A 27,542-nucleotide genomic window follows, 5' to 3' on the forward strand; every position below is an offset into this window, starting at 1 on the left:
CAGATTGTCCCCGAAGATCCACGTCGTCGTTCGTCGCATTTGGACCAATCATACGCATTGGCGTCTCCTGATTGGCTACAATTCGGATCCGTTACACCTAGCGGTTAGTCGGGAAGAGCATGTTCGAGCGCTACATCGAGGGGCTCGTCGTCGACTACTTCTCCGAGTGGCTCGATGGCTTCGACAAGGAGGGCATGCGCGTGGCGCTCTTCGGCGGCAAGATCTGCTTCGCCAACCTCAAGTTCAAGCGCGAGGCCCTCGACGCGCTGCGCCTGCCCTTCGTGCTCAAGGAAGGGCGGCTCGGCAACCTCTTCATCAAGGTGCCATGGAAGCGCCTCTCCAAGGAGTCGGTGCACGTCGTCTTGGAGGACCTCTACGTCGTGCTCGGGCCGTGCCACGAAGGCGCGAACGCGGCGACGCAGAGCGAGCGCCTCCGCTGGGCCAAGCAGCACGAGCTGCGCATGCGCGAGCTTCTCTGCGCGAGCAAGTCGGACGCGGCGACGCCGACGAGTCCGCGCGAGAAGACGACGGAGACCGAGGCCAAGACCAAGCAAAGCTCGAGCTGGAAGTACAAGGACAAGATCATGAACACGGTGCTCGAGAACCTCTCGTTTGAGCTCAAGCGCATCCATGTTCGGTACGAAGACACGTCGATGGAAGTCTCTTCGCATCCGCTGAGCTTTGGCATCTCGATCGACGAGCTCAAGGTCGCGACGACGAATGCGAACGGCCACGTCGCGTTCCTCGACCGGTCCAGCTCGCACACACCCTTCGTGCACAAGCTCGTCGACCTCAAGAGTTGCTACATCTACTGGGACCTTGCAAAGGCCACGGGCGGCACGCAAATGACCTACCTCGTCGAGCCCTTTAGCACGACCGCGAAGATCACAGAGAACCACGACGCGTCCTCGTACAACTTTATTCCTCGCTACCGCGTCCGCGTCGCCGCGTCCGATCTCGTTGTCGCCGTCGCGCCCTCCCAGTGCAAGGACATCACCAACGTGCTCCATTTCTTCAGCGCCCACGAGACGTACCTCAAGCGCAGCGAGTGCCGCAAGCAGCGCCCGAGCGTCAGCGTGCGCGGCAACCCCCGCGTGTGGTGGCAGTATGCGATCAGCGCAACCCGTCGACTCTTGCTTCCGACGACATCACTTCCGCCGTCCTGGCGGCAATACGTCTACCTCGTCAAGATGCGCGCTGCGTACATTCCTCTCTACACGCGGTCGCTCAGCCTCGCGCCATGGAAGCCGCCGCTCGAGCCCGCAGATGTTGCGCTACTGCAGGCGATGGAGGACGATCCGCGCTTGACGGCTGAGACGCTGGTCTTCTTCCGTCTCTGCGCGAAAGAGGAGGTTGCGATGGAGACGACGCGTCGAAAACACATTAAAGACAAGACAAAGGCGGCGGCCAAGTGGAGCCTTCTGAAAAAGTCGCCGGCGCCGTCGCCGACCAATGGAGCACCGACGCCGAAATTCTCGCTCTTCTCGCCGCGCAAGGCCGAGCCCATTGTGCCGCCGTCGCCGACGTCTGCGGGCCCACCGACACCGACCTCGGCCCTGCAGGTGACGCTCGAGCCCATCGAGCGCCAGCTCGTGTACGAGCACGTGGGCTCGTGGTTTTTTGAAGACGACGCGCTGCCCGTGGCACCGTCACCGCCCACAACGGCCAAAACGACCAAGTCCCCCGGCATTCTCTTGGGCCTCGACTTTAGCATGGACCGCGTCCAAGTCGCGGTCGCCAAGGAGAGCCTCAACGACGCCAAGCAAGTCATTCGAAAGGAGTTTGTCCGCTTCGACATGAGTGCGATCGCGTTCTCAGTGCAGCACCATCTGCACGTTGGCCACGGACGGCAAGAGTGCAACGTCGAGTTTTCCGTGGGGCACATGGAGCTCCTCGACGCGACCGTGCCGGCCGACTCGCCGTTTGCCGTCATTTTTGGTCCGCTCCCGCACTTGCGGTCCAAGGCGCCGCTGATTCAGCTCAAGTACGACGCCCAGCCATCGCTCTCGAGCATCACTCTTGCAGTCGATCCGGCCCGCCTTTTGTACCACAAGAAAGCCATGGACAAGATCGCAAAGTACATCACGCCCGACCTCGACAAGAAGCCTGCTTCGTCCAAATCGACAGCCTTCAACGACGCCAGCAGCAGCAGCGACGACGACGAGGCGATCTTGCCTCTGCACGTTGTCGTGCATGCCTCGCAAGTCCAAGTCGCGGTCGCGGGTGCGGACGATGCATTCTATTGCTGCACATGACGGGCGGCAGCTTCCACACCGAGGACGTGCGTCAAGCGTTCACCTCGTCGCTGGAAGCGGTCGATGTGCTCTTGGTGCCCGTGAGCCAGCTGCAGCTACTCGCCGACGATGCGACACTGGCCCACAACTGCCGGCTCCTCAAACGATTCCCGTGCACCGTCCAAGGCACTTGCAAGGAGACGACGACGACGACGACGAGGATCTGGAACTACAACGTGGTGCTCGGCCCGCTGCTCGCCAACGTCCTCGAAAGCCAAGTCCGATCCCTCGTGCATTTGGGTATGTACTTGGCGCCACCAGCACATTCTACCACCAAGGTCCGTGGCCTGCCAACGCCGCTCGTCGTCCATGTGGAGACACCTGCTATGCAGTTGCGCGTCGTCGGCAATGAAGTGCTTCGGTCCGGCCTTCAGTTGGATGCCATCAACGTTCGCGCAGACGCGACCCGCGAGGCAAATGGCGCGTTGACGCTCCTAGGACAAGTTGAGCAGCTTCTCTGCAAAGAGGCGGTGGCCACGACGACGCACCGGTCGTATTCATTTGATAAGCGCGTCACGACTACCCTCCTGGCGATGCAAGACGCGGCAACATGGACGTGCGTGGTGGCACCCGGCGCGTCGCCGATCCTGACGCTCGAGCTCCCGCACTGCGACGTGTATTGGAACTACCACGTGCTGAAAGAAGCGCTCCTGTGCTTCATCGTGCCGTGGCCACTGAGCCCAGTCATTATCTCGGACGTTCTTCTCGCCCGAGTGATTTTGCGCGCGTCTGGCGTGTGCTGGCATCTCAACCCCGCCGACGACTTGGTCTTTGACGTTGTGTGCGGCAAGCTCGACACGCGCACGGCCGTGTACCTCAACGGCGACGTCTTTTGCGATATTGCATCCAATGACGTGCACCTCTCGGGCACAAAAGAGGAGAAGGTGCCGCTCTTGTCAGTGCCTGGGGAAGCGACTTTTCGGTATGAAACCAGCGGCGCCGGCGCGCTCTCGGGCCGCGACAATGCCGCCTCGTACGTCAAGGCAGCGCTGGGACACGTCCACATGACCTACCACCACGCGTACGTTGTCGCCCTTGGTCAGTACACGCTCGGACGCGTCGCGGAGCTCTTCACGTGGTTGTACTTGGCGCGCGAAGGCTTGGGCAAAACGGCCATGGCGCCGGCGCTTCTGCGTTGCAAGGTCGACGCGGCGATCGAGACCATCGAGATGCAGCTGCCACCGAGCACCGGCGCTGTCGCAGACTGGGTCGTCCGCGTCGAGTCGATGCAAGTGACGTCGTCGCGGTACCTCACGACCGACTACGAGCAGTACACGGTGGCCTTCGATCTTGGGTTGCCGCCGCATTTACACGCCAAAGGCGCGCAAATCGTCCTTGTATCCGCCAAGCACGACACCATCCTCGACGTGCTGGCGCCAGAAGTGACACTCGATATCGGCCAGGACCAAGTCGCGTACGCCCTCGCGGTGGTGCAAGACAATCTGTTGGCAACGGCGCTGCCCATGGAGGCCATGGCCACGCTGGCGGCCGAGACCGAGGCGACCGACGACACTGTCGTCCTGCGCACCCGTATTGTCGTGCCCGCACTAACGGTGACGCTTGTCCAGCAACACAAACCCCTCGTGTCCCTCAAGCTGGCGACGACGCGGCTGGAACTCGAGCAATTTACGAACCGCGCGATCACGCTGCAAGCCGCCGTGGGGGATCTGTCGGTCACCGACACCGTCAAAGCCCTCGAACTCCATCTCTTTGCCCGGACTGAGACGAGCGCGCTTATTGTTAGCGTCGAGCTCTCGCCCAACGATGGCAACAAGACGGTTGTGTTGAGTCTCGACACGCTGCACGTCGTGCCCCACGTTGCCACACTCGTGTCGGTGGTTGCGTTTTTGAAGCAGCTGCCACGCCCACCACCGCGCACCTCAACGACGACGACAACGGGCTCGCTCGACGTGACGCTCAAGCTCCTCGAGTACAACGTGCAGCTGAGTGCGAGTCCCGGGCGGATTCTCAGCGTCCTCGGGTCGCTCGAAGCTCACATCGCGCAGTCCAAGAAGCGACCGGTCGTCAATGTCAAAGGCTCCGAAACACTGCTCTTACTGAGCGAAGCATGGCCGCTTGCGGCAGCGATGCCGCGGCTCAGTGACACGCTGCACTTGCTCGTCCATGGCGTCGGGCGCGCGCTCTGTGCTGGCTTTGGCTTTGAAGTCGATATGGCACTCTCGGAGAGCGTCCAGCAGATCTCGGCCTACCTCCTCGACGTCCACGGCGTTCTGAGCGGCGACGACATGGCGCTGCTGTACTTTACCGCGCGGAGCTATGCGCGGCAAGTGTCGCGCGCGTCGAGCGGCGCGCCGTCGGCGTCCGATTGGTTCCTCACGTTGGTCTTCAACTGTGCGAGCTTGACGCTGATTTCGCCGCAAGGCGACACGTTTGCTCCAATGCTCAAGCTCTATCTGTACAACTTGCTGCTCAAAGAAGCGTACAAGAGCTCGACCAATGCGTCGGTGGCGAGCGATCTCAGCGTCCAGTTCTCAGACGAGCCCGAGCGCCAGCTCTCGGAGAAGGAAGGCATGAGTCTCTGGTGCTTCAACGCATCCCTTGGCGCGTGGGAGCCGTGCCTCGAGCCGTGGTCCTTCCGCGCGTCCTTGGCGACGACGGTCGAAGACGACACGACGATCCAGCGAGCGTCGTTCCATGGCAGCAAAGCACAGAGTTGCCGCCTCAACGTGTCGCTCTCGACTCTCTCGAATCTCTGCTGCGTGCTCCGACACCTCCTCGGCGCATCACCGCCTATTAAAGTGCACAACGATGTCGCTTGCGGCGTGTACGTCTGCAACGACAGCGACGAGCGCATCTCGTACTGGGCCGCCAACGCCGACTGCCGGCGCCCGCTGAGCGTGCCGCCGCACAAGACGGTGCCGCTCCAGCTCGCCAAAGAAACGTTCTTCCCGTCCGACCAGACCATTTCGCTCTGCTTTGGCGACGAGTGGCAACCGCTCAACGACGTCCGACTCCACGCCGCCGGCGCCTATGTGTACCACCTCTCACCGAAAGAAAAATGCGTCAAGAAGGCCGCCTTGCCCGTGCTTCTGGACGTGGCGTGCGTCAACGGACTCCGGACGCTCACCATGTCGTCGATCGCGCGGGTGTACAACGACGGTGACGTTATTGTCCGTGTCGGCGTTGTCCTGACCGAGGACGAAGACGGCAGCAGTCGCATCGTCGAGGCGTGCGAGATCGCGCCCCATACGTTTCAGGCGTTGCCGCTCACGCTGTGCAAGGGTCTCGGCGACACGCAGCTCGTGTTTAGGCCACTGTTGCCCGGGTACAGCTGGAGTGCGCCCGTTCTCATCGACGCCGAGGCAATCGAAACCATTGCAACGTGCCCCCTCACGTCCGTGAGCAAGAAGGGTTGCAAGTGCCTCGCGACCTTTAGCGCGACAGTCACCTCTGCGAGCGCGACCGTCGACGTGTGCACGCACGGCGACTTCCATTTGCGCGTCGTCTCAGCGCTTCTCGCGCCACGCAACCGACACGCGCTCTCGCAGTTTGTGGCGATTCATGTCTTGGCGCCGATGACGATCGAGAACCGGTGCCCGATGCCGATCCAGATGCTCATGTTTACGACCAAGAAGGTGCCGCCGCTTGACGCGCCGGCGCGGCCGCCGCAGCTCGACGAAGAGATCGAGCCGGTGCAGATCCACTTGGTCTTTTCCAAGTCGATCGCACCACGCGAGGTCATCCACGTCTATGCAGCGTCGTTGCTCTACAAGACGTATGCGTCCATGGCGCTCGCGGACCCGCGCTGGAGCCCGCTCAAGCCGCTGCACGTGCCCGAGAAGGACAAGACGATCTGGGCGGTCGACGATGCCAGCGGCCGCCAGCACTATCTTCAATGGGCACTGCTCGAGTCGCCGTTCAAGCAGCGTCAGGCCGTGGTCTTTCCGAGCTACATTCTCTACGACCAGACGGCATTGTCGCTCGTGTACGACGTGGACGCGGCGCGGCTCCAATCTAAAAAGTCGTTCATTTCGTTTGGAAGCAACTCCAAGGGCAGCAACCTCTCGTCGTCCGACAGCCTCGAGACCGACGTGATCCATGCCTCGCTGCAGGCCCTCGCCAAAGACGCCGTGGTAGCGTACTTTCGATATGGATGCAGGTCACACATGATGACTGTACTAGCTGGACGAGGCCGCCGGGCGCTTGCCGTACATGGTGTCGGGAACGAGTGATGTGACCATTCGCTTGGACAAAGCCAAGTCCTCCGCACGTCGAGCTCGCTCGTCCGCCTCGACGCCATTAGCGACTCGGTGCAGAATTGCCACCGGCTCTTTAGCGACCTCACGCGCGAGTGGCATGACATTGGCGCGCTCTCGCGAGACGCCGACCACCGCACCACGATCATCACGTTCGTGCCGCGCTACATGGTGCTCAACAAGACGCCGTACGCGCTCTTGCTCTGTCCGTCGACGCTCTTGAAGGAGAGAGACCTCACACGGCTCCCGACGCTCGATGCTTCGTCGACGCCGCCGCCCAACCTCGTCGGGAGTCGACAATATGAACCAAAGCGGGATAGCTTCTCGACGTTCCATTGGTCGACGATGAGCGACCCGACCGACCCGTGCGTCCGCGTTCGCCCTGCCGACGTACTTGCATGCGTTGCGTTGGTGGTCTCATATGGATGTCGGGTGTAGGCGTCGGGCTGGAAGTGGTCCGGCAAGTTCTCGCTTCACGACGTGGGGGAGACGGCGCTCAACGCGGTGAACCGGGTCACGGGCGAGATCCACATCGTGCGCGTCCAGATCCGCGTTTACCGGGGCACGCAAATCTACGTGGTGTTCTCGCACGAGTCGAGTGCGCCCTTGTATCGCATCGTCAACCTCTCGGACGACGTCGTCCACTTCCACCAGCACGTCCTTACGGAGGCCAACTTGACGGCGAAACCCACGATGCGCCGTCTCTTGCCAACAGACGACCTCTGCTTCGGGTGGGACGAGCCGTACTTTGTCGACGAACGCACCTTGGCGCTGAGCTTTCCCAACGCCGTGAGCTGCCAAGTCCACGTCGATCGCATCGCGGACGATGTGCAGCACGTCGAGCTGAACGGCGCCAAGGTCTTTCTCCAAGTCGTGCTGGACGGTCTCACCAAAGTGCTCTACATCCAAGCCCACGCGCCATCCCCACGCGACGAGCTGTTGCGGAATAAGAAGCCGCCACTGCTTCGCCACGCACGCTACATTGTCGATTGCGTCCTCCCGCACACCGTGTTGTCGCTCATTGACGGCGCGCCCGCCGAGCTGCTCGTGCTAACCGTCTCCAACGTCATGGTCATTGGCGGTCTCACGCCCGACGACAACGAAGTCGAACTCACGATCGAGCGTGTCCAGATCGACAACCAGACGCCCAACGCCATGTTCCCGGTGGTCTTCGCTCCGTCGTCGCCCCCAAGCCCGTACCCCTTGAGTTTTTCTCGTCTTGTATCTCACGGGCTTGTTGGGTCTGTAGCGCGACCGACGACGAGGGCAAGACGGAGCCCGCACCATTTGTGCATCTCTCGCTCATTCGGCTATTTTACAGCGCGGACATTGAGTTTTTTAAGGTATAAACTCGATGGCTGCCGGTTGCAACACGATGGCATGACCTCGATACCTAGTACTTTTCAGCGCTCATGCAGCCCGCGACGCTCCAGCTCGACGCGTCCATCTTGCTCTCGATCGCGCAGCTCGTGGGCGACGGCGTCAACGTCGTGCAGAGCTATTTCCCGCACTGGTTTGTCACCGACCACACGCTCGCGTTCGTCGAGAAGCTCCACGCCAAGAGCGAGCCGCGCGTCTACTTCGAAACGCTGCAGCTGCACCCGCTCAAGCTCTGCGTCACGTTCACCCAGAGCACCCTGTCCCGCCAAGTCGGTGTCGATGGCTGTACCTATTCCTGCTCAAAAGAGACATGTGGCTAGGCCAAGGAGACCGTTATGGCCGTCGTTCCGCTCATGTTTCGCGTGCTCCAGACCAACTTGGCCAACATCGACAATGCATCGCTGCATCTCAACGCGCTCGTGCGTCGTCGATCTGCCTCCGATGCAAGCGTTGACGGAGGATCTATGCGTAGCACATTTCGTATTCGTTCTCGTCCATCTCGCTTCTCGTGTCGTCCGTGCGCCAGCACTACACGACCCAGTGCCTCCGCCAAGTGTACTCGCTCCTTGGGTCGGCCGAGATTCTTGGCAACCCGCTCGGGCTCGTCTCCAACCTCGGTACGACCATGCCATATACAGGTGTATTCAAGATACGACGAATGCGTAGGAAGTGGCGTTAAAGACTTTTTCTATGAGCCCGCGGCAGGCATGGTGCAAGGCCCGGGACAATTCATGAAAGGGCTCAGCCGCGGCACCGAGAGCTTGGTGAAAAACTCGGTCTACGGCACGTTCAACGCCGCGAGCAAGCTCACGGGAAGCATCTCGACGGGCCTCGTCAACCTCTCAATGGACAAATCGTACATCCAAGCGCGCACCAACCGCAAGGCGTCGCAAGGGCCCACCAACGTCGGCGCTGGCTTCCTCCTCGGCACCAAGCAGCTCGGCCAGGTAGACGCATATATTCGTGCGATGCCACTCACCGTCGGCTAGGGTATCTTCGCGGGTGTTTCGGGCGTCATCACGCAGCCCGTCATGGGCGCCTTCCATAACGGCCTCACGGGCTTTGTCGAAGGCGTCGGCAAAGGCATCATTGGCGCTGCGGTCAAGCCCACCGCTGGCATCCTCGACTTGGCGGCCCAGACGACGGCCGGCATCACGTATTCTGCCGCCACCCACGACAAGAAGCCCAAGCTCCAGCGTGTTCGCTTGCCGCGCATGATGGCGACGAGCGACAAGCGCTTGACGGTCTGTTCTTCACGATCGCGACGTGCTCATCATGTCGTCTAGATTTACTCGGACGAGACGGCCATGATCGCGATGCTTCTCGCCAAGCTCCCAAAAGATGCGCTGTCCATCGACGAGCAGCACGAGCTGCATGTGATGTTGCCAGGCTCACGCGTCGTGCTCGCCACGTCGCACCAGCTCATGGCGCTTGACGCGACGAGCGTTCTCAAGCCGCGCGTGCTGTGGGCGTACCCGGTCCGGCACGTCTTGAGCAGCGTGAGCACCGATACGGGCGTGAGCATTTCGATCCAAGCCGAGAGCGTTATTGTCGTCAAGGTTGCCCTCGAACCGCAGGACGACCGGGAGCGCGATCGCGTTGAAGACCTCGTGTGCAAGGTCGTGAGCCAAAACACCAACCACCGCACAACGGGGAGCTTTCGGTCCTAGATGCCGCGTACTTGGTGCCCCCATCTCATTTCTTATTCACACTATTTGCTTGACAAGGTGGTTGGTTGCTGGACAAGGTGGCTGATCACACCGTGTCAAGGACATCGCTGAGGGTCTCGCAAAATATAGTGTACGTGGCATGCATCGCTGTACATTTCGGCTACTGCGGAGCCAACGCGCCTCCATTTTTGTGTCGGCGGCCCACGCAAAGCGGTGCACCACCGACAGCCTATCCTCCAGCTACCTCGTTCACTCGGTAGTCGTCGTCGCTGGTTCTGAAGGCACCGAGTTGATCACGGAGACGCACCATGTGTTGGCCTGCCGCACCGGGATCGCAAGGTCCATAACTTTGCTTCATATCTAGCTACACCTACCCCTCCTTGCAGCCACCGCCCATCCGGATCTATCTTTGCGCGGCGTAACCAACGTGGCGCGATGGCGGGGGTCGTGTGCGAGCGGGTCAAGGTCTACTGCCGCCTGCGCCCGCAGCTCGTCGCCGCCGCGCCCGAAGACGACGGCTCGACGTTTGTCACGGGCGGCGCATCGCACTGCGACGGCGGCGGCACGGCCGTCACGATTGCCGCCCCGGAGAGCAATCCGCTGCCAAAGCGGCTCGTCTACAAGGACACGACTGCGAAGGACTTTGAATTTGACGGGTGTTTTCGACAAGACACGACGCAGGACACCGTGTACGCAAGCGTCGCGAGCGAGTTGGTGCAGAGCGTCCTCCTTGGCTACAACGGTACCGAGACATCATCGCATCTCTCGCCAACACTTTGACTAGCGACCATCATGGCCTATGGGCAGACCGGCTCTGGTATGACAATATGTACCTGCTCTTGCACCAATGACCTGTCTGCAACTAGGCAAGACCCATACGATGATGGGTCCGAACGGAGACGGACCGGACCGCGGCGTCATTCCACGCTGTCTCCAGGGCCTCTTCACCGCGCCTGCCGACAGCGGGCTTCGATTTCACTTGAGTTTTGTGCAAATTTACTGCGAGCGCGTCTTGGATCTACTGAGCGGCCTTCCGACGCCGCTCTCGATCCGCGAAAGCGAAGACGACGGCGTCTTTGTCGACGGCGTTCAAAAGAAGCACGTGCACTCGGTCGAGGTACCATCTATCAATGTATCAATCTATTGATCGATTGGCGTAGGAGTGTCTGCATTGGATCCACGTCGGCAATGCCAACCGCACTGTGGCCGCCACCAACATGAACGCGCACTCGAGCCGAAGCCACGCGGTCATTACGATTCAAGTCGAGCGCATCGATGCGGCCCAGGCGTCGTCCCAGGTGCGATCACATCATCATCACGAGGCCGTCGTCCAATGCCGATGCGCAGGTCGTGCAGAAGAGCCAACTCCATCTGGTCGACTTGGCCGGGTGCAATGTAGACTCTCCAATGGCATAGAACCAATCATCCACGGACTAACAGGTCGGAGCGGGTTAAAAAGTCGCTTGTCCGCGGGTCCCACGTCAACGAGCTCAAGGCCATCAACCTGTCCTTATCGGGTACTAGCTGCGCGATCGAGCGACGGCACATGTCTCATAGTACACGACTAGCGCTTGGCAATTGCATCTCGGCGCTCAGCAAACAGCAATCGCACGTGCCGTACCGCGACAGCAAATTGTACAACTTGTCAATATGTACCAAACTAAGATATCGGTATTTGAAGGACCCGACTGCTTCAAAACAGCTTGGGCGGCAACGCCAAGACAGCCCTCATTCTTGCAGTGACGCCCGAGGTGTCGGAAGCGGCCGAGAGTCTCGCGACACTTCAGTTCGGCCAGCGCGCCATGCAAATTCAAGTGTCGGCGCACGTCAACGTCGTGCCCGACTACAAGCGCCTCGTCGAGATGCTCCAGGTCCCAGCATCATGACAAACGAAATGGAGCTCAAGAAGTATCGATAATGCTAGGCCAAAGTCGACGCGTACGAAGACAAGCTGCACGGCCTCGACACGGAGCTGCAGGCATCGCGGGACCAACAAGCGCTTCTCATCGTATGTACAACTAAACGCGCCTTTGTCCCACATAGCGTCCTTGTAGAACCAAGCCGACGAAGCGAGGCTCGAAGCCTCCAAGATCGCCTTCGAGATGGAAGCGCTCAAGACGACAACCCAGCTGCAGATTGCCATGGCCAAACAAACACCGGCGCCCCAATGCGCAGCGGCCGAGAGCGATGACGCACCCGACGACACATCGCCGTCGTCGACCGATGTGTTTCAGGCGTTTGAGACCAAATTGCAAGCGCTCACGGCCCAGCACAGCGCCGAACTGCATGCTCTAAAGCAGCGGTACACTATGGATTGTCCTGGATGGCGTGTCTTGAAACCTTGATAGATTTGATTTTCAGGTCGAGACGCACAAGCAGATTGCGAATCGCGCCAACCAAGAGTGGCACAACATTGAGCACGAGCTCTCGAGCGAGCGCACCGCGCACCTTGAAACGTGCCACGAGCTCCGCGCGACGAAAGAAAAGTACTTTGCGCTCGAGAGCGACAGCGTCGATCGGATTAGCGACGTCTGCAACGAGAAGAAGGAGCTCGAGACCCAAATCGCTTTGCATACGCAGACGATCCAGCGGCTCGAACACACGATCGGCGACCTCCGGTTGCAGCTGGAGCACGCGCAGAGCGGTCGCTCGGAGCTCTCGGCATCGATTGACGCCAACTTTGTATCGCGCGAACAAGTCAACGAGATGGAAGCCCTCTACTCGGATGCAATCACCAAGCTCCAGAGCCGCGTCGAGTCGCTCGAAGGGCAAAAAACAAAAAAACCAACACCGCCCGTGCTCGAAGCTCCGAAAGCACCAGTGACTCAAGTGAAGAAGGATTCGCTCATCGGCAAGAAGGCTGTGCCCAAGATTGGCCGCGTCATGCCGGGTGGGCGGCGTTGAGCCATAGGAACGAAATATAAAGATGTAGTACACCCTAAAGCGCTACACCGGATGCACTGCTTATCGCTGACTCCAACTGTTGGAACCCGTTGACGCAGCGCGAGAGCTCAAATCTCTACGCAAAATCGAGTGCTCTTGCATGCATTACAGTACTTATAACTCGTGCGTATGAAGCGACCACCCCGGCTGGCTCTTTCGGTCCTTGACCACGAGACGGAGCTCGTGGAAGCACGCATAGACGTGCGACGCGAGGTTCTGCGTGCGGAGCTCGTCGTGGTTCTCGTGCACTGGGGCACGGTAGTAGCACGGGATATACTCGTCGACCGTCGCAAAGGTCACGGCGACGCTGCCGTGGTGGAGCCGGGTCACGTACTCGACCGGGCACGCCATCTGGTCTTTCCCGCATGCCCAGTATGGGATCCAGCCCACATACGCGCCTTCGTGCAGCCCGTAGCCGTCCAAGAGCACCGAAATCGGCTCGTTCGCGTACGCAAACGACGGCTCGAGGCCGGTCAACGCCGCCGCCGACCGGGCTTTAAACACATCCAGCTTCTTCCAGGCGTGGTGGGCGGCAAAGAGCAGCAAGAGAATGGCCTTGACGCGGCTCGAGTAGAAGCGGAGACCCAAAAGAAACACAATGAGCAGTGCTAGAAGCGCTTGCAGCAGCGGCGTGTACACGGACGCCGGGGTCACGCCGTCGAGGGGCAAGCATGCGAGCGACTGCGAGGCGAGGCACGGCGCGAGTAGCTCCATGACGTTGTGCTCGGCGATACAAGCCTCGATGGCGGACACGCTCGATGGCCACTTGAAGAGACGCCCGGCGAGAAAGCCTTGGGCGTCGCAGGCGCTGGCAAAGGCCAGTGACGCGACAAGACCAAGCGCAATCCAGTTGAGAAGGATCGTCCAGAGGAACGAAAAGAAGGACCGACACCGCAACGGCCAATACGGCGCGTAGAGGCAGCGGTACAGCACCAGCGGCAGTAGCGTCGCAGCGCCAATGGTCGACCAGAACATGTTTTCGAGCAAGAGCCGCAGCCAGGACCGCGTATCTGGAGCGCGCCGCGCCGCCGACCGCGCTGGCTTGGGCACGGGGATATCGTTGGCCCACTGCAGCGGCGAGAGGCCCACATCGCCATCGTCGCTTTCGCCCTCGTCGTCGTCGCCGCTCTCGTCCGCGTCCATGTCCACGGTCGAGTCTTCGTCGTCCGACGAGTAGGTAGCATCTTGGTCGATGAGCTCTTCGAGCTCGTCCATCAAGGCGTCGGCGCGGTCCGCTGGCCACTGCGGCTGGGATGCTATGCCCAAGGCCCGGCGCTGGCCCCTCGTCATCATTCCTGGCATGGCGGTGGCGACGTTGGGAACACTACGGTATCCGTACTGGACCGGATATGGCCGCCATTGCCATAAAAAATAGCCACAGATAGCCACAAATAATCGCCCAGGCCAAGTCATCAGCACGGTCGCCAACGAGACGACGAGCCAGGCAGATATATTACCGCAGGATGGGGCATGTGCAATGCTGGCACACCACAGACACGTCCACGCAGCAGCAGCGGTGTACTCTCTCGATGCAGCTTCCTATGCATAGCATCCAGGCGCAAAGAAAGGGAGCCTGTCTCTTCCATCATCCGAGTCCGTCCTCGTAGCCTCTGCAACAAAAGCAATCATGCTATGAGCTTCGTAGGCTACTAGTCTGTAGAGAGGTGCTCCATCAATTGCAACTGCCACGTGCCAAGGCAATAAGACCGCAATAAGTCGGGAATAAGTCGGGGATGCTGCTTCCGTGGCGCGTTATGTTTCGATACTCATTCTGGCAGGTCGTAGCTCACCAAGATCAGTTGCGTTGGTCACATTTTTAGACTCGGCTTCTGCGGCAAGGACGGCGACGACGATGGAGGGATGGCTCACCAAGCGGCGCGACCACATGAACATCATCTGGAGTACGTCCTCATGGAGCATGGGGCAGGTAGACGCTCGGTCTCATGCTCTTCCGTACGTAGCGGAGCGCTACTTCATCCTCGACGGCAACAACCTGCGCTACTACAAGAAGCGGGGCGACCCTGCGCCGAGAGGCGCGTATGTGCTGACGGACGGCTGCGTCGTGGGCAAGGTCTTCAACTCGGAGGAGAAGCACAAGCACCATGAGCCCGTGTGGATGTTCCGCATCACGTTTGCGGTCGAGGCGGGCGAGAAGAGCTACAAGAAGGACCGGTTCGTCGACCTCGGCGCCAAGACGGAGGCGCTGGCGAACGAGTGGAAGAAGACGCTCGAGCAGACTATCTCGGGCGTGAAGGAGATGTTCAAGCACGTGCGCACAATGAAGTACGAGGCCGACCACGGTGCCACGAACCCTGAAGTCGTCTCGAAGCTCCTTGCCGAGGACGAGAACATCTCGCTCTTCAACCTTGACGAAGACAACGCCAAGGCCGAGCAAGGTCAGATGAATCCCCTTGAAACGGAGCTTACCATCAACTAGGCTGGTGGCTCGCGCGGGTCGAGGACGGGCTGCGCATCATGCAGGAGTGCCCGTTGGGCCATCAAGTCGCGGCGTCCATGTACGCGCACCACGCAACGCTCACCAACAACCTCCTCTTTGCGTCCGCCATCAGCTCCATCTTGGCGTTCAGCATCATGTACTCGTTCATCCACAACATGCTTATCTGCATCCTCACGGCCGTCGGTGCCGTCGTCGTACGCTCTCTTCTCGACCTTACCTACCGACTCATGCATCCCCGTAGGTGTGTGGCATCACGCTCATGCCCAAGTCGTACATTGAGATCCCGAGCTTGCGCGTCTCCCAGGTCGTGCATGGTTCGCCCGCAGACGTCTTCCGCCTCATCATGAACCCGTCGCGGTACCAGCGGTACGATAACGACGACGACGACGACATCGCTCATGTGGCATGTATTAGATGGGACGCGTCGGTGGCGTCGATGAAGGTGATCCAGACCATGGACGACCACGCCGACATCATTTACATCACGCTCCGCCCCGTGTACATTTGGCCCATGTGGCAGAAGCCGCGCGACCTCGTGCTCATGCGCTACTGGCGCCGCGAGGAAGACGGCTCGTACTTTGTCATGTACCAGAGCACGACGCACCCCGAGTGCCGCGTGCGCCACAACTATGTGCGCGCGAACCTCCTCGGCGGTGGCTTTGTGATTGCGCCGCAAAAGACGGCGATCGCGGGCGGTGTCCGGTCGCTCGTCACGTACGTCTTGCGCTACGACCCGAAGGGCAGTGCGGCGCTGTACCACCAGCTCGGGATGGACGTCGACATGGTCGTCCCGATGCTTCGCGCGATCGTTGGCATTCGCGACGAAATGAACACGAACGACTTTATTACGCCCATTGTGACCGTCTCGGAGCCCGCGTCGACGGGTGCCGCCGGGCGCAGCGAGCTCGGTGCGACGACTGTCGATGCGGCCGGCCTTGTCCACGGCGTGAAGAAGTGGAAGACGTCGCTGCCCGAAAAGATGTGGGGCGAGCCGGACGCGTCCCTCTTTGCCGTGCGTGGGCCCAACTACCTTGTCGATAAGAAGAAGACGCCGTCGGCGCCATCGCGCTTCCACCTCGTGGGCGTCGACCTCCTCTCGTACGAAGTCGCGTCGGAGCGGTACCACGTCGCGTCGCGCCCCGGGTCGCTCGTGCAGAGCGCGACGAGCTTTACGTTTGTCGTCAACATGATCATCCCGAGCCCGAACAACCTGAGCATGGTGTTTTACTTCCAGCCCGACTCGGCCAACATTTTCACCGAAAACACGCCGTTCTCGGAACTCCTCAATGACTTTCTGGATGGCGACGACGCGTTCCGGAACTCGCGCTTCAAGCTCATCCCGACGGTCGTCGAAGGCAGCTTTATCATCAAGCAGAGCGTCGGGTCCAAGCCGACGCTGCTCGGGAACAAGCTCAAGTGCCCGTACCACCGCGGCGACAACTACTTTGAGGTCGACTTGGACATTTCGTCGAGCTCGGTCGCCAACACGGTCGTGGGCATGGTCACGGGCGTCACCAAGATCCTCGTCGTCGACATGGCGTTCCTCCTCGAGGCGCAGACGGAAGAAGAGCTCCCCGAAGCCATCCTCGGCACGGTGCGATTGCAGCACGTGTCGCTCGACAACCCGATCAAGGTCCCCAAACTCCAAAAGTAAGACCACTGCAGGATATTGCCACATTCAATGTACATGACCTCTTATCTATTGGCATTACTTATCGCGACGGGTCGGGCTCGAGCTGCGTGTAGTCCCAAACGTCTTGGCTCATGGCCATGCCGTTCCATAGCCGGTTGACAATACTGGCGTTGTAAAGGTCGGCCGGCGTGAGGCAGTCGAGGATCCGAAGCGCCACGTCTCTCCGCACGGGCGGCTTGTCTTCGCCAAAGAGCGGATACACAACGAGCTTGGACTCGCGCCGTGCCTTGAGCGGTGTCACCGACTTTTCCTACACCACCATGAGCCGCCTTCAGCTATCAAGTTGATACATACCCGAAGGATGCTGGCGCTGAACGTGAGGTCTTTGGTCGTCTTGAGATCGAGACTCGTGGCGCGCTTGGCGACGAGTGGCGTCCGTGTCTTGACGGGCGTGACCGCCGACGTCGTTCGGACCATTCTAGTCACGGGTTTCGGCGCCGTCACGTGACGCACCAGCGACGTCGGTGCCTTGTGCTTGGTCGTCGTCGTCGATCGAGCAGCTGCTGTGCGCAGCCGCCTGGCTGGTTCTTGCAGTCCTACGCATCGCATGCTGAGCACATACGACGAGAGGAGGAGGCAGCGTACGATGCACTTGCAGTTGTCGCCGCACGGAACGCCCGCCTGGAAGCACTCGCAGTACTTTTTCTGGCAAAAGGACTTTTTACAGTGGCACCCGTTGTGGTGCGTCGGCGTCGCGGCCACTTCCTTTTTGATTTTTGGCTGGAACGCGTTCGGGTTGCGCTCGAGCGTCGCGTTGATGGCGTCGGTGCGCAGCGGCTCGGACGACGGCGTGTTGGCGCACCCGACGCACTTGCAGCTCTCGTCGCAAAAGCCGCCGGACGCAAAGCACTCGCAGTAGAGCTTGAGGCACTTGGATTTCTTGCAATTGCACGGATTGCGCTTCTTTGGCGGCGGCGGCGGCGCCGGAACTTCGTGCTTGATGCGGACGGTGGGCGCCGAGAGCCGCAGCTTCTTTGCGACGGTGGCAACGACGGGCTCCTCGACCTTGACGTCGTCGACGTCGTTCATGTCGAGGCGTTTGGTGACCGAGTCGATGTCGCGCAGAAGGACCTTGGGCTTGCGGGGCGCGGTCGTGGGCGGCGTGGGAAGCGCAAGCCGCATGTTGTGGCTCAAGTTGTTTTCGCTCAGCGCACGCACGGCCTTGGCGTTCTTGGTCGTCTTGCGCCTACATGTCCATATTCGCGCATGAGCATATATCCGATGAGATGTGCTCGTACAAGGAATCGTTGATGGACTTGAGACTCTGTTGTGTGCTCAGCGTGCTCGAGAGCTGGATGACGGTCGCGGACCCGGGCGCGCTCTCGGCGCGGTGGAGACGACCTGGCGTCGCGCTTGTGGATGCTTGGAAGTTGGGAAACGACGTTGCAAACGCCGAGGATGGCGAGCAGTCAAAGTCGAGACGCTGCGCGACGATGCGGGGACACTCGGTGTCGGTGTCGGGTGTCATGTCCTGCCGGAACGGTGGCATGCTAGAGCATCATGAGCTTGCATCGACAATACTAATGCAGGTGACGCACATCTTTGTGAGCGACCCCAGGAGGACGGGTGTGAGCGGCGCGAGGCGCGTTGACAGCGCTGGCGACGCGGCCTCGTCGAGCGTGCTAACGTCGACAATCGGCGGCAGTGAGTGTGCAAACGAGAAGAAGCTCTGGTGGTCCTGCTCGGCGGTGGTCTTGATGGGCGACATGAGGAAGCGGAATTGGCCCTTCTCGTGGTCGTCGATCTTCCAGTCCGAGAACGGACTCAGCATGTACGCCGAGGCTCGGCCATCGTGCGGCTGCTGGTGCTTGTCGTCCATCCAGCTGCGCTTCCGCGTCCGGACCGGCGTCGTATGGCTCTTCTCGGCCTCCTTCTTCTTGCAGCTGTACGGTGACCGGAAGAAGCTTGATGGCGAGTAGCCGGCGGGCGTCGTCGCTTCCTTGCTGTGCGCATGGCGGCGGGCAGCCGGCGACTCGGCGCCATGCCAGTCGGCGAGCAAGTCTACCTCGGTCGTCTCGGCCATCGTCGTCCGCGCCAATCTAAAAGTTGACCTCGCCAATCACGGTGCACATCCTCTACAACTTGATACCGTGCAGGTCGACGCGCGGGAAACGTGGGCGACCACTTGACGTTTGTATGCCGATATCCGGACGCCGTGTGATTGGTAAAAAAGAAGCGGGAACGGTGCGCGGCAATCGCATATGATTGGCTGAAATGGAATGACGAACCCGCGAAAAGCTGCGGATGCCACGCCCGGGATGACACGCATGGCGGCAACGGCCCACTCTTGGCCTCTCTGACACGCCGTCATTCGAACTGCGAAATTTAATACTGCAAAGTCGCCATCTTCAGGATTAAAATACGCGCCAAGACCGAAACCAACCCAGAGCACTGCTACGCTTGGTGACGCCCGGCCTGCTTGTCGTGACTGCGATACCTGCACCGCGTCGTTGACGTACCCGGAGCGTCTCCTGTCAACGTGCGTGTTTAAGGCGCACTCGGCGATCGTCCGATCTGTTGCGACCCATGAAAGCGCGGGAGAATTCGGACGAGACGGCCCTCTACGACGCTTGATACTCTTAGAAGAGCTATGATGGACACGCTCTAGCTCGTGTGCACTCAATAATGCAGCTGCACGCTGCACCTCGAGCGCACACCACAAGCAACGCTACGTGGCAAGACGATGCGATTCTGGCGGACAGCACGCAAGGCTTCAAGGCAGCGACGACAATATGCAGCAGAGAAGTTGTCCAATATACCTGGATCGACGTGTGTCGACGAGCTTTAATTGTACTACCCGCATAGCAAGGCTACAGGTACTCGATCGTACTTTGCATCTGGCGACACGTACTACGTCTGCACGAGCTCCGCGTCGCCCGAAACCAGCACGGGCATGCGGTTTGTCTTTCCTTCTTGGCGCAGCGCCCATGCAGTCCAGGTATAGCAATTGCATCGCGTGCCATGACCAGAGTTGACAGAACTGGTATCTTGGTGTCTGGTACAGTTGCGTGTTTTCAGCCGCCCTTTTTCCCATGCCGAGCGTGTTTGTGACCGTCGGGACCACGTCCTTTGACGCGCTCGTGGCCGCGCTCGATACGCCGGCCGTGTACGCGACGCTGGCGGCGGCTGGATACACGCAAGTCGTTTTCCAGATCGGACGCGGCAGCTACGAGCCGTCGGCCATCGAAGCGCCGGTCCGTGTGACGAGCTACCGCTACAACGCAGCATACAAGGCCGACATTGTCGCGTCGTCGCTCGTCATTAGCCACGCTGGTGCGGGCACCATCATGGACGTCCTGCATGAGCGCAAGCACCTCATCGTCGTGCCCAACACGCAGCTCATGGACAACCACCAGACGGAGCTCGCGACGGCGCTCGCCGACCGCCGCCACCTCTTGCAGGCAGCCGTGGCCGAGCTGCCCACGCTGCTGGCGACCATGAAGTGGGACGACATGGTGCCCTACCCGCCGGTCGACGAAGACGCCTTTCCGCGCCTTGTGGACGCCACCATGCTCGGGCCCCATGCACTGTAACGCGGCAATAGATAGCATTATAGGTGTTTGCTTCGTCTTAATCGTCGCTGTCGTCTTCATCGTCGCTGTCGTCGTCTTCATCGTCGTCGTGGAAGACGAGTTGTTGCTGCATCTGGAACGACGTGGATTTCTGCAGCTGGAGCTGGAGCTTCGTGGGCGTCGGCAGTTTGCTCAAGAGCATGTGGTTGGCTCGCTGGAGGCGCGCGTTCTCGGCCTCCTTTTCGCTCAGCGACGTCGAAAACTGCGCCACGAGCCGCTGCAGCTCGGCGTTCTGGCTCTGCACCCGCGCAATGTCCTAAAGCAACGGGTCGCAAGCAACGGGTCGCAAGCATTTGCACCACGTCGACACGTACCGCATCGCCGAGTCCCGGCGCTTGGTCTGCGACTGGAGCGCATCTTCAAACTCGGCCGCTTCGTCCTGGTACCGCTTGATGTTGGCCTTGGCGACCGAGAGCTCGACTTGCAGACGGGATCGGTCCTTGAGCTGCGCCTCAATGTCGGCAATCGACCGACCCCCCTGCCACAGGTTACGTGTCGCTCCCATCAAAGTACCGATCGAGTAATACCTTGACGAGCCGCTTGAGTTCGTTGGCGAGACCGGTAGCTTTGGCTTTGAGCCCGTTGCGCTCTTCGATGAGCTTCATGTGCTGCTGCTGCAGCTCGACCAGGTCCATGCGCACCTACACTCGTGCCACCACGTGCGCAGAAATCGAGGCGTCTGTACGTACCTTGCGGGCATCGCTGTCGACGCCTTGAAGCTGCTTTTCCAGCTCACGATTCATGTCGTGGGTCGCCGCAAGCGCGATGTCGGCTGTACTTTTCTTGGCTTCGAGCGCACGCACCAGCTCCTCGAGACTCTGCGTCGTGGCTTCCAACTACAAGACGATGCATCCTACATCTTCGGTGGATGCGGCACCTTTTTGCTGCGCTCGTTGGCCATTCTGGCGGTCGCGAGCTCCGAGAGAAGGGCCTCCAATCGACTGCGCAGCTGCGTGGCCTCGGCGGTGGCGTCGTCGAGCTTGCGGTCGCGGACCTCGACTGCGATCGCCATCAAGTTCCGTTCGTTCTGCGTGGCCTTGATCACGAGTGCTTGCGACGCCAGTTGCCGCTACACACGTGTCGTCATGCGTTGGCCTTGCTGTCGACAAAATATTGTACGCGGAGGTCGGCGATGAGCGCTGCGTCATCGACGGCTTTGGTCGACGCACTGCGCTTGAGTTGCGGCTTGAGCACGGGGTCCAAGCCCTCGGTCGTTGCGTCTTCCGCGTCGTCGTCCATGAGATGTTCGAGACTAGACGCGGATGTGGCATCCTCGGCGCATGAATAACAACCAGTCGGCGTACACTGTTTTTTCAATCAAGGTGCCCGCATACGCTGCTTCGATCGCCCGAAGCGACGCGACCGCCTCCGTCGACAGCAGCGCGTTCCGGAACGTACGCAGCGCCAGCGCGATGATGTCGCGCGACGCCGGCGTCTGCGCGACGAGGTGGATGGCGCCGAGATGCTTCATGTCCAACGAGCACGACTCGAGAGGGCGCGTGCCAACGACGGCGCCCGTGGCTTGGAAGCGCAGTACAAAGCCCAGGGCGTCCGCCGCGTCGAGGTAGATGTGCGTCTCGACCGAGTAGTCGGCGTGCACGACGACGCCGCACTCGTCTTCGGCGATTTTGAGCAGCGTGAGGCCATCTTGATTGAGTTTGAGTTGAAAGCTGTTGTCCGTGTCCGAGTGTGCCAACGTCGCCTATGTATGCATCCACTCGATCCGAACGACAAGAAGACAATGCGTACCGAAGGAGCCGGAGCCGGCCTCGACGACCATTTGCACCGTCTCCTTGATGGACGGGTCTAGAGCGCATGTTGTGAGATGACGACGAGACTCGATGGCAAGAAGAGACCGAGGACGATAGGGCCGTAGACGGCGACCTTGCCGCGCGTCGGCGACGCGCCGTCGTGACGCGGCTGGCCATGACATTGCACGTACAGCAGCGCCTCTGTATCGTCCAGCGACGGCTCGTAGCGTTCATGCGTGGCGCCACGAAGCTTCAAACACTCGGTGGGCGACGTCGACCGGTACCACTGGAACTGGACGTCGCCTTCGTCTTCGTGGGGCACAAGACTTCGGGACGCGGCGACGACGTGCAGCGACGTGGTGTGGTAGACGCTTGCATCGGGCGTTGTGGTCTCGGGCTGGATCGAAATGCTACGCACGAGACTCGAGAGCGCTTCGTCTACGCAAAATAACGTTAGCGCCTTCGTTCTAAACGACACGAGACGACGACCATGGCGCTTGCCCGGGAGCATCTTGGAGAGGAGCGTCGTCGACGTTCGGCTCACTTTCTCGAGCGAAATCGAGTCTTGCCAGGTCTTGAATTTGCTGTGAAAGTTGCTGTCCCCCTGCAATATCGTACGTAGTATGTGGTAGCGATGAGGTCGAGGACGAAGGAGGTCATACCTGAGGCGGCGGCGACGGTGGCTGGCTTATTGGTTGCGGCGGTGGCGAGGTCCACGAGACACTTGCCGCAGGCGACTCGGTGAAGGAGGCGTGGCGCGGGCTCTCGTAAGCCGGTTTGGTCAGCATGTCGTTGCCGAACGAGGCCCGCTTTGATGTGCGGCCGTCAAAGATCTGGCCAAACTTGGTGCCGACGGCGGCGGCCCAGCGGCTCGTACCAGCTGCGGGTGGCGTCGACGGCATGGACGGGAGGTCGCCAAGCGAGCTGTTGCGACGGTGCTTGCTCGTGTCAATGTGCGACGCGGTCGGGAAGAAGTCGGGGACGTGCGCTTTCGGCAAGATGGTCAGCGTCAGCGGGAACGTGGCGTGCGTCGCCTCCTTGATGATCTGGCCAAACGGAAGCTGCGTGCAGTCGATAGCGTTGAGCGAAATGACCATGTCGCCGATCGCGACAAGCCCGGACCTTTCCGCCTCGCTCTTGCCGCCATGGCTTGTGGGCCGGAACGACTTGATGACGGCGCCGAGATGCGGTGGTGGGCGGGAGCTCAGATCGAGAAAGAGAGGTCCCTTGGACTCGTACCGGACGTGCCGTAGGAACGGCTGCATGCGGCTAGCCAGATCGAGCACCTTGGGTAAGGTTGGCGTCTGGTCGACCTCGGGCGAGTCCGACTTGGGCGAGAGGCCGTCCGTAGGCGTGCATGAGCCCGACGTCGACATGTACGCCTTGGCGGTCATGAAGTCATGATCGTCGTCGTCATGGCGGAGGATGCTCTCTTCGTCCTCGACCTCGATCTTCCCTACGGCCGCGGCCATCGCTCTCTGTTGCTGCGGGTTGTCGGTTGAGTATTTTTAGAGTCGCCCGGCATCCGGATAGCATATCCGGTTTGCTGCGATCCACATTTTGTGTCGACGGGTTGCCACGTCATTCAGGGCGACGCTTGTCAAGCTCCAGGCGACGACTTGATAGCTTTTGCAAGGCAGCCAGCCGCACGACTCGAAGGCTTTAGTACGACGCATGGGCATTGGTTGCGGTCGTGAGCACGGAATGTTCCATCGTTGTTCCTCCTCGGGCGTCGCAGGAGCACGCTCCGAGCTCACCGAACGTCTTCCAGCAGCTCTCTCGACGCATTAACGATTAGCTTGGTATCACTCACTACTGGTACGACCTTGCGCCCTGTCGCTCGCATCTGTCGACAGCTCCGACACGCTCAGCAAGGAGTCGGTTCGAAATTCGACAGGAGATGGCTGGGCAGGCACACATACCTGTGCACTGCAGCTGCTTTCCACTTCTAATATATGACGCCACCGCCCAAGGCGCCTGTGGCTACATGCCGCAGCAGCAAATGTAGATGGAGCAAATAGAGCCCAATGCCACTTGCTCGTGCTTGGCGCGCCTGCGACGATGGTCGTAGCCTCGGACGACCCATCGACGGCGTCTTTCGATGCCCACTGCGTCCGCCTCGCTGGGCACAGTGGTGAGATTTCATCGTCCGCAGCGACCACAAGAACGGACCTGTTGATTCAACGTTGAAATTCAAGTATGATCTTGTAGAGGCTCTAGACCGCAGCCGATATCCACTTTCAGAGGTAGCAATCCGATATAGTGTGAAGATACCGCTTCTCGCCTCTCAAGCGTGTGTTCAACGGTGGAGTAGCGCGCGTGTAGGTGCATCGTATGGTCTTGTTTAGGCGTAAAGCTCGTGGGACAGACGCTGGATCATGTGCGGTGCCAAAGATTCGGAGGGTGGCATGCGATCTTGCGCACACTATTTCATGCGTCTTGGCTTCGTTTTTGTGGCCGGCGTATCCGGCAGCAGTATCCGGAGATATCCCTGGCCCTTGAATGGCCATTTCCGATTTGTAGCATCGATGGACTCGCTCAAGACGCAGGTGAGCCAGCTCTCCGTCGACGAGAAGACGCTCGAGTGGCCCGCGGCCCGCATCCGCGAGACGTTCGTCAACTTCTTCACGTCGCACCCGGCGCTGCCCCATGACGAGTACAAGTCGTGCCCGGTCGTGCCCCTTGATGACCCGACCTTGCTCTTCATCAACGCCGGTATGAACCAGTTCAAGCCCATCTTCCTTGGCCAGGTCGACCCGTCGCACCCGATGGCCAAGCTCAAGCGCGCGACCAACTCGCAAAAGTGCATCCGCGCCGGCGGCAAGCACAACGATCTCGACGATGTCGGCAAGGACGTGTACCACCACACGTTTTTCGAGATGCTTGGCAACTGGAGCTTTGGCGACTACTTCAAGAAGGACGCGGTCGACATGAGCTGGACGCTCCTCACCAAGGTCTTTGGCCTTGAGCCCGAGCGCCTCTACGTCACGTACTTTGGCGGCGACGAGAAGCAGAACCTCCCGGCCGACGAGGAGACCCGCCAGCTCTGGCTCAAGTACGCCGTTCTCGCCGGCCCTCCAAATGGCTCACGTTGGATGTGTGTAGGTATGTCCCGACCGAACGTGTCTTGCCGTTCGGCTGCAAGGACAACTTTTGGGAAATGGGCGACGTCGGTCCGTGCGGTCCGTGCACGGAGATCCACTACGATCGCATTGGCGGCCGTGACGCTGCGGCGCGCGTGAACGCCGACTTTCCCGATGTCATTGAGATCTGGAACAACGTCTTTATCCAGTTCAACCGCGAGACGGATGGCTCGCTCGTGACCTTGCCGTCGCAGCACGTCGATACGGGCATGGGCTTTGAGCGTCTCGCGTCGATCCTCCAGGGCAAGATGTCCAACTACGACACGGACGTCTTCATGCCGCTCTTTGGCGCGATCCAATCGCTCTGCAAGTCGGAGCCGTACACGGGCAAGCTCGGCGAGGAAGACCCGACGCTCAAGGACATGGCGTACCGCGTCGTCGCCGACCACATTCGTACGCTCAGCTTTGCGATTGCCGATGGCGCTGTCCCGAGTAACGAAGGCCGCGGCTACGTCCTCCGCCGCATCCTCCGCCGCGCTGTCCGCTACGGCGAGCAGTTCCTCCACGCGCCGCGCGGTTTTCTCTCGAAGCTGGTGCCCGTGGTCGTCGAGATGCTCTCGGGTGCGTTCCCGGAGCTCAAGACCAAGCAGGCGCACGTCATCGAGATCATCTTGGACGAAGAAGTCTCGTTCGGCCGCACGCTCAACAAGGGCCTCGAGCGCTTCAAGAAGATCGCGACCGCCATGCAGGCCGAGAAGAAGACCGTCGTCTCGGGTGAAGACGCGTTCTTCCTCTACGACTCGATGGGCTTCCCCGTCGACTTGACGGAAATCATGGCTGAAGAGCAGGGTCTCACCGTCGACCACAAGGGCTACGAAGAGCAGATGCGCCTCCAGTCGGAGCGTTCCAAGCAGGACCGCAAGAAGGGCGGCCTTCACGGCGTGCGCCCGCTCGTGCTCGAAGCCGCCGAGACGAGCCACTTGGCGTCGCTCCACGTGGCGCCCACGAACGACGAGCCCAAGTACGTCCAGGCCAACGTCTCGGCCAAGGTCGTCGGCATCTTTGCGACGACGGCGACCACGTCGGCGTTTGTCGACAAGACGATTGCCGGCGAGTACCAGGCGATCGGCGTCATCTTGGACACGACCAGCTTCTACGCGCAGTCGGGCGGCCAGATCTACGATACGGGTGCCCTTGTGAGCAAGGCCGGTCACGTTGATGTCAACGCGGTCGAGTCGTACGCTGGCTACACGCTCCACATGGGTCCGTTGACGTCGGGCTCGCTCGCGGTCGGCGACGTGGTCGAGGCCAAGGTCGACTATGTGCGCCGCAACAAGATTGCGCCCAACCACACGATGACGCACGTGCTCAACTACGCGCTTCGCAAGGTGCTCGGCGGCACGGTCGACCAGCGCGGCTCGCTCGTCGACGACGCGCGCCTCCGCTTCGACTTTACGACCAACAAGGCGCTCAAGCCCGACCAGATCGCGGCCGTCGAGGGCATCGTCAAGGACATCATCGCGCAGCAGCTGCCCGTGTACGTCCAGGACGCGCCCCAGGCTCACGCCAAGCGCATCCAGGGCCTCCGCGCCGTCTTTGGCGAGACGTACCCGGACAACGTCCGCGTGGTCTCGATTGGCGCTGCGATTCCGTCGATGCTCCAGGACCCCGAGAACGCGGCGTGGGCGCAGTACTCTGTCGAGTTCTGCGGTGGCACCCACCTTGGTAACACGAAGGAGGCTGTCGCGTTTGCGTTGCTTGAAGAAGGCGCGATCGCCAAGGGCATTCGCCGCATGAGCGCGTCGACGGGCCAGGCGGCTATTGAAGCCGGCAAGCGCGCGGACGCGCTCCAGGCCCAGCTTGAAGCCATGGCCAAGGCGCCGGTGGCCGAGATCGCGGCGGCCGTCGCTGCCTTCCGCCCGCAGCTCGATGCCAGCATCATCTCGCTCCCGCGCAAGGAGGCGCTTCGCGGCCTCCTCAACGACTTGGTTGAGAAGATCAAGGCGTGGCAGAAGGAGGAAGCCGCGTCCCGCGCGGCCGCCGGTGTCAAGACGGTGTCGGCGCTCGCGGCGACGGCGCTTGCCAACCACCAGGAGTTCTTGGTCCTCAACTTGGAACTCGGCACGGACGCCAAGCTCGGCAACCAGCTCTTGGAAGCTATCACGCAGGTCCACCCGCAGGCGAGTGCGATCGTCTTCAGCGTCGACGCTGAGGCGGCCAAGACGGCGGCGTTCTGCCAAGTGAGCCAGAAGCACAACGGCGAGAAGCAGTTGGATGCCAAGACGTGGGTCAACGCGGCCATGGTCTCCATGGGCGGCAAGGGCGGTGGCAAGAACGCCTTCAACGCCACGGGCCAGGCCAAGACGACCGACAACTTGCAGCAGGCGATCCTCGACGCCAAGAAGTTTGTCGGCCTCAACTAAGTGCACGGTAGTAGGACTAGGTACTAATTCATGTGAAAGATGATGATGATTCTTCCTT

At 60.7% G+C, this 27,542-nt stretch overlaps 8 protein-coding genes across 8 annotated transcripts; 5 read left to right on the forward strand and 3 right to left on the reverse strand.

The window, feature by feature from the left end:
* Window positions 1-117: 117 nt before the first annotated feature.
* SPRG_08214 (hypothetical protein) lies at window positions 118-9,605 on the forward strand (the record flags this gene model as incomplete). The annotated part of the gene is made up of 12 exons (XM_012347458.1): window positions 118-2,223; window positions 2,292-6,388; window positions 6,438-6,463; window positions 6,511-6,922; window positions 6,950-7,707; window positions 7,761-7,854; window positions 7,909-8,160; window positions 8,212-8,310; window positions 8,364-8,508; window positions 8,558-8,838; window positions 8,881-9,135; window positions 9,178-9,605. Coding segments are annotated over 12 exons (8,909 nt in total), but the record flags the coding sequence as incomplete, so codon positions are not given.
* Window positions 9,606-9,984: 379 nt separating this feature from the next.
* Window positions 9,985-12,542, forward strand: SPRG_08215 (hypothetical protein). Its single transcript, XM_012347459.1, has 11 exons — window positions 9,985-10,303; window positions 10,346-10,378; window positions 10,428-10,678; window positions 10,722-10,859; window positions 10,909-10,949; window positions 11,002-11,078; window positions 11,130-11,196; window positions 11,243-11,432; window positions 11,486-11,569; window positions 11,616-11,863; window positions 11,910-12,542. Exons 1-11 carry the CDS (start codon window positions 9,997-9,999, stop codon window positions 12,463-12,465), a joined length of 1,992 nt encoding a protein of 663 aa, XP_012202849.1. The 5' UTR covers window positions 9,985-9,996; the 3' UTR covers window positions 12,466-12,542.
* A 36-nt stretch (window positions 12,543-12,578) lies between these two features.
* Window positions 12,579-13,843, reverse strand: SPRG_08216 (hypothetical protein). The gene has a single exon (XM_012347460.1). It carries the CDS (start codon window positions 13,804-13,806, stop codon window positions 12,619-12,621), a length of 1,188 nt encoding a protein of 395 aa, XP_012202850.1. The 5' UTR covers window positions 13,807-13,843; the 3' UTR covers window positions 12,579-12,618.
* Window positions 13,844-14,326: 483 nt separating this feature from the next.
* On the forward strand, window positions 14,327-16,681 carry SPRG_08217 (hypothetical protein). Its single transcript, XM_012347461.1, has 5 exons — window positions 14,327-14,405; window positions 14,466-14,900; window positions 14,942-15,156; window positions 15,204-15,328; window positions 15,377-16,681. The coding sequence occupies exons 1-5, from the start codon at window positions 14,357-14,359 to the stop codon at window positions 16,614-16,616; spliced, it is 2,064 nt and encodes a 687-aa protein (XP_012202851.1). The 5' UTR covers window positions 14,327-14,356; the 3' UTR covers window positions 16,617-16,681.
* SPRG_08218 (hypothetical protein) lies at window positions 16,656-18,690 on the reverse strand. The gene is made up of 5 exons (XM_012347462.1): window positions 18,194-18,690; window positions 17,894-18,145; window positions 17,241-17,841; window positions 16,950-17,191; window positions 16,656-16,905 (listed from the first exon to the last, which is right to left on the reverse strand). Exons 1-4 carry the CDS (start codon window positions 18,676-18,678, stop codon window positions 17,096-17,098), a joined length of 1,434 nt encoding a protein of 477 aa, XP_012202852.1. The 5' UTR covers window positions 18,679-18,690; the 3' UTR covers window positions 16,656-16,905; window positions 16,950-17,095.
* Window positions 18,691-19,658: 968 nt separating this feature from the next.
* SPRG_08219 (hypothetical protein) lies at window positions 19,659-20,217 on the forward strand. Its single transcript, XM_012347463.1, has one exon. The coding sequence runs from the start codon at window positions 19,688-19,690 to the stop codon at window positions 20,186-20,188; it is 501 nt and encodes a 166-aa protein (XP_012202853.1). The 5' UTR covers window positions 19,659-19,687; the 3' UTR covers window positions 20,189-20,217.
* An 8-nt stretch (window positions 20,218-20,225) lies between these two features.
* SPRG_08220 (hypothetical protein) lies at window positions 20,226-23,450 on the reverse strand (the record flags this gene model as incomplete). Its single annotated transcript, XM_012347464.1, has 11 exons — window positions 20,226-20,483; window positions 20,538-20,705; window positions 20,755-20,868; window positions 20,917-21,063; window positions 21,105-21,296; window positions 21,347-21,479; window positions 21,532-21,874; window positions 21,977-22,033; window positions 22,084-22,416; window positions 22,468-22,582; window positions 22,641-23,450. The coding sequence occupies 11 exons, from the start codon at window positions 23,448-23,450 to the stop codon at window positions 20,226-20,228; spliced, it is 2,670 nt and encodes an 889-aa protein (XP_012202854.1).
* A 1,040-nt stretch (window positions 23,451-24,490) lies between these two features.
* Window positions 24,491-27,540, forward strand: SPRG_08221 (alanyl-tRNA synthetase). The gene is made up of 2 exons (XM_012347465.1): window positions 24,491-25,033; window positions 25,084-27,540. The coding sequence occupies exons 1-2, from the start codon at window positions 24,507-24,509 to the stop codon at window positions 27,482-27,484; spliced, it is 2,928 nt and encodes a 975-aa protein (XP_012202855.1). The 5' UTR covers window positions 24,491-24,506; the 3' UTR covers window positions 27,485-27,540.
* The last annotated feature ends 2 nt before the right edge of the window (window positions 27,541-27,542 follow it).

Source organism: Saprolegnia parasitica (assembly GCF_000151545.1).
Source record: "Saprolegnia parasitica CBS 223.65 unplaced genomic scaffold supercont2.36, whole genome shotgun sequence".
NCBI lineage: Eukaryota > Oomycota > Saprolegniomycetes > Saprolegniales > Saprolegniaceae > Saprolegnia > Saprolegnia parasitica.

Coding starts and splice junctions, on each gene's coding strand:
- SPRG_08216 (XM_012347460.1), bottom strand. CDS start 13,806: ATGCCAGGAATGATGACGAGGGGCCAGCGCCGGGCCTTGGGCATAGCA.
- SPRG_08217 (XM_012347461.1), top strand. CDS start 14,357: ATGGAGGGATGGCTCACCAAGCGGCGCGACCACATGAACATCATCTGG. Junction 15,157..15,203: donor CGGCCGTCGGTGCCGTCGTC/GTACGCTCTCTT, acceptor GCATCCCCGTAG/GTGTGTGGCATCACGCTCAT. Junction 15,329..15,376: donor AACCCGTCGCGGTACCAGCG/GTACGATAACGA, acceptor GGCATGTATTAG/ATGGGACGCGTCGGTGGCGT.
- SPRG_08215 (XM_012347459.1), top strand. CDS start 9,997: ATGGCGGGGGTCGTGTGCGAGCGGGTCAAGGTCTACTGCCGCCTGCGC. Junction 10,860..10,908: donor CGGCCCAGGCGTCGTCCCAG/GTGCGATCACAT, acceptor GCCGATGCGCAG/GTCGTGCAGAAGAGCCAACT. Junction 11,864..11,909: donor CTGCATGCTCTAAAGCAGCG/GTACACTATGGA, acceptor AAACCTTGATAG/ATTTGATTTTCAGGTCGAGA.
- SPRG_08221 (XM_012347465.1), top strand. CDS start 24,507: ATGGACTCGCTCAAGACGCAGGTGAGCCAGCTCTCCGTCGACGAGAAG. Junction 25,034..25,083: donor ACCCGCCAGCTCTGGCTCAA/GTACGCCGTTCT, acceptor GGATGTGTGTAG/GTATGTCCCGACCGAACGTG.
- SPRG_08218 (XM_012347462.1), bottom strand. CDS start 18,678: ATGGCCGAGACGACCGAGGTAGACTTGCTCGCCGACTGGCATGGCGCC. Junction 18,146..18,193: donor CTGGGGTCGCTCACAAAGAT/GTGCGTCACCTG, acceptor ATGATGCTCTAG/CATGCCACCGTTCCGGCAGG. Junction 17,192..17,240: donor GCGACAACTGCAAGTGCATC/GTACGCTGCCTC, acceptor TGCGATGCGTAG/GACTGCAAGAACCAGCCAGG.
- SPRG_08219 (XM_012347463.1), top strand. CDS start 19,688: ATGCCGAGCGTGTTTGTGACCGTCGGGACCACGTCCTTTGACGCGCTC.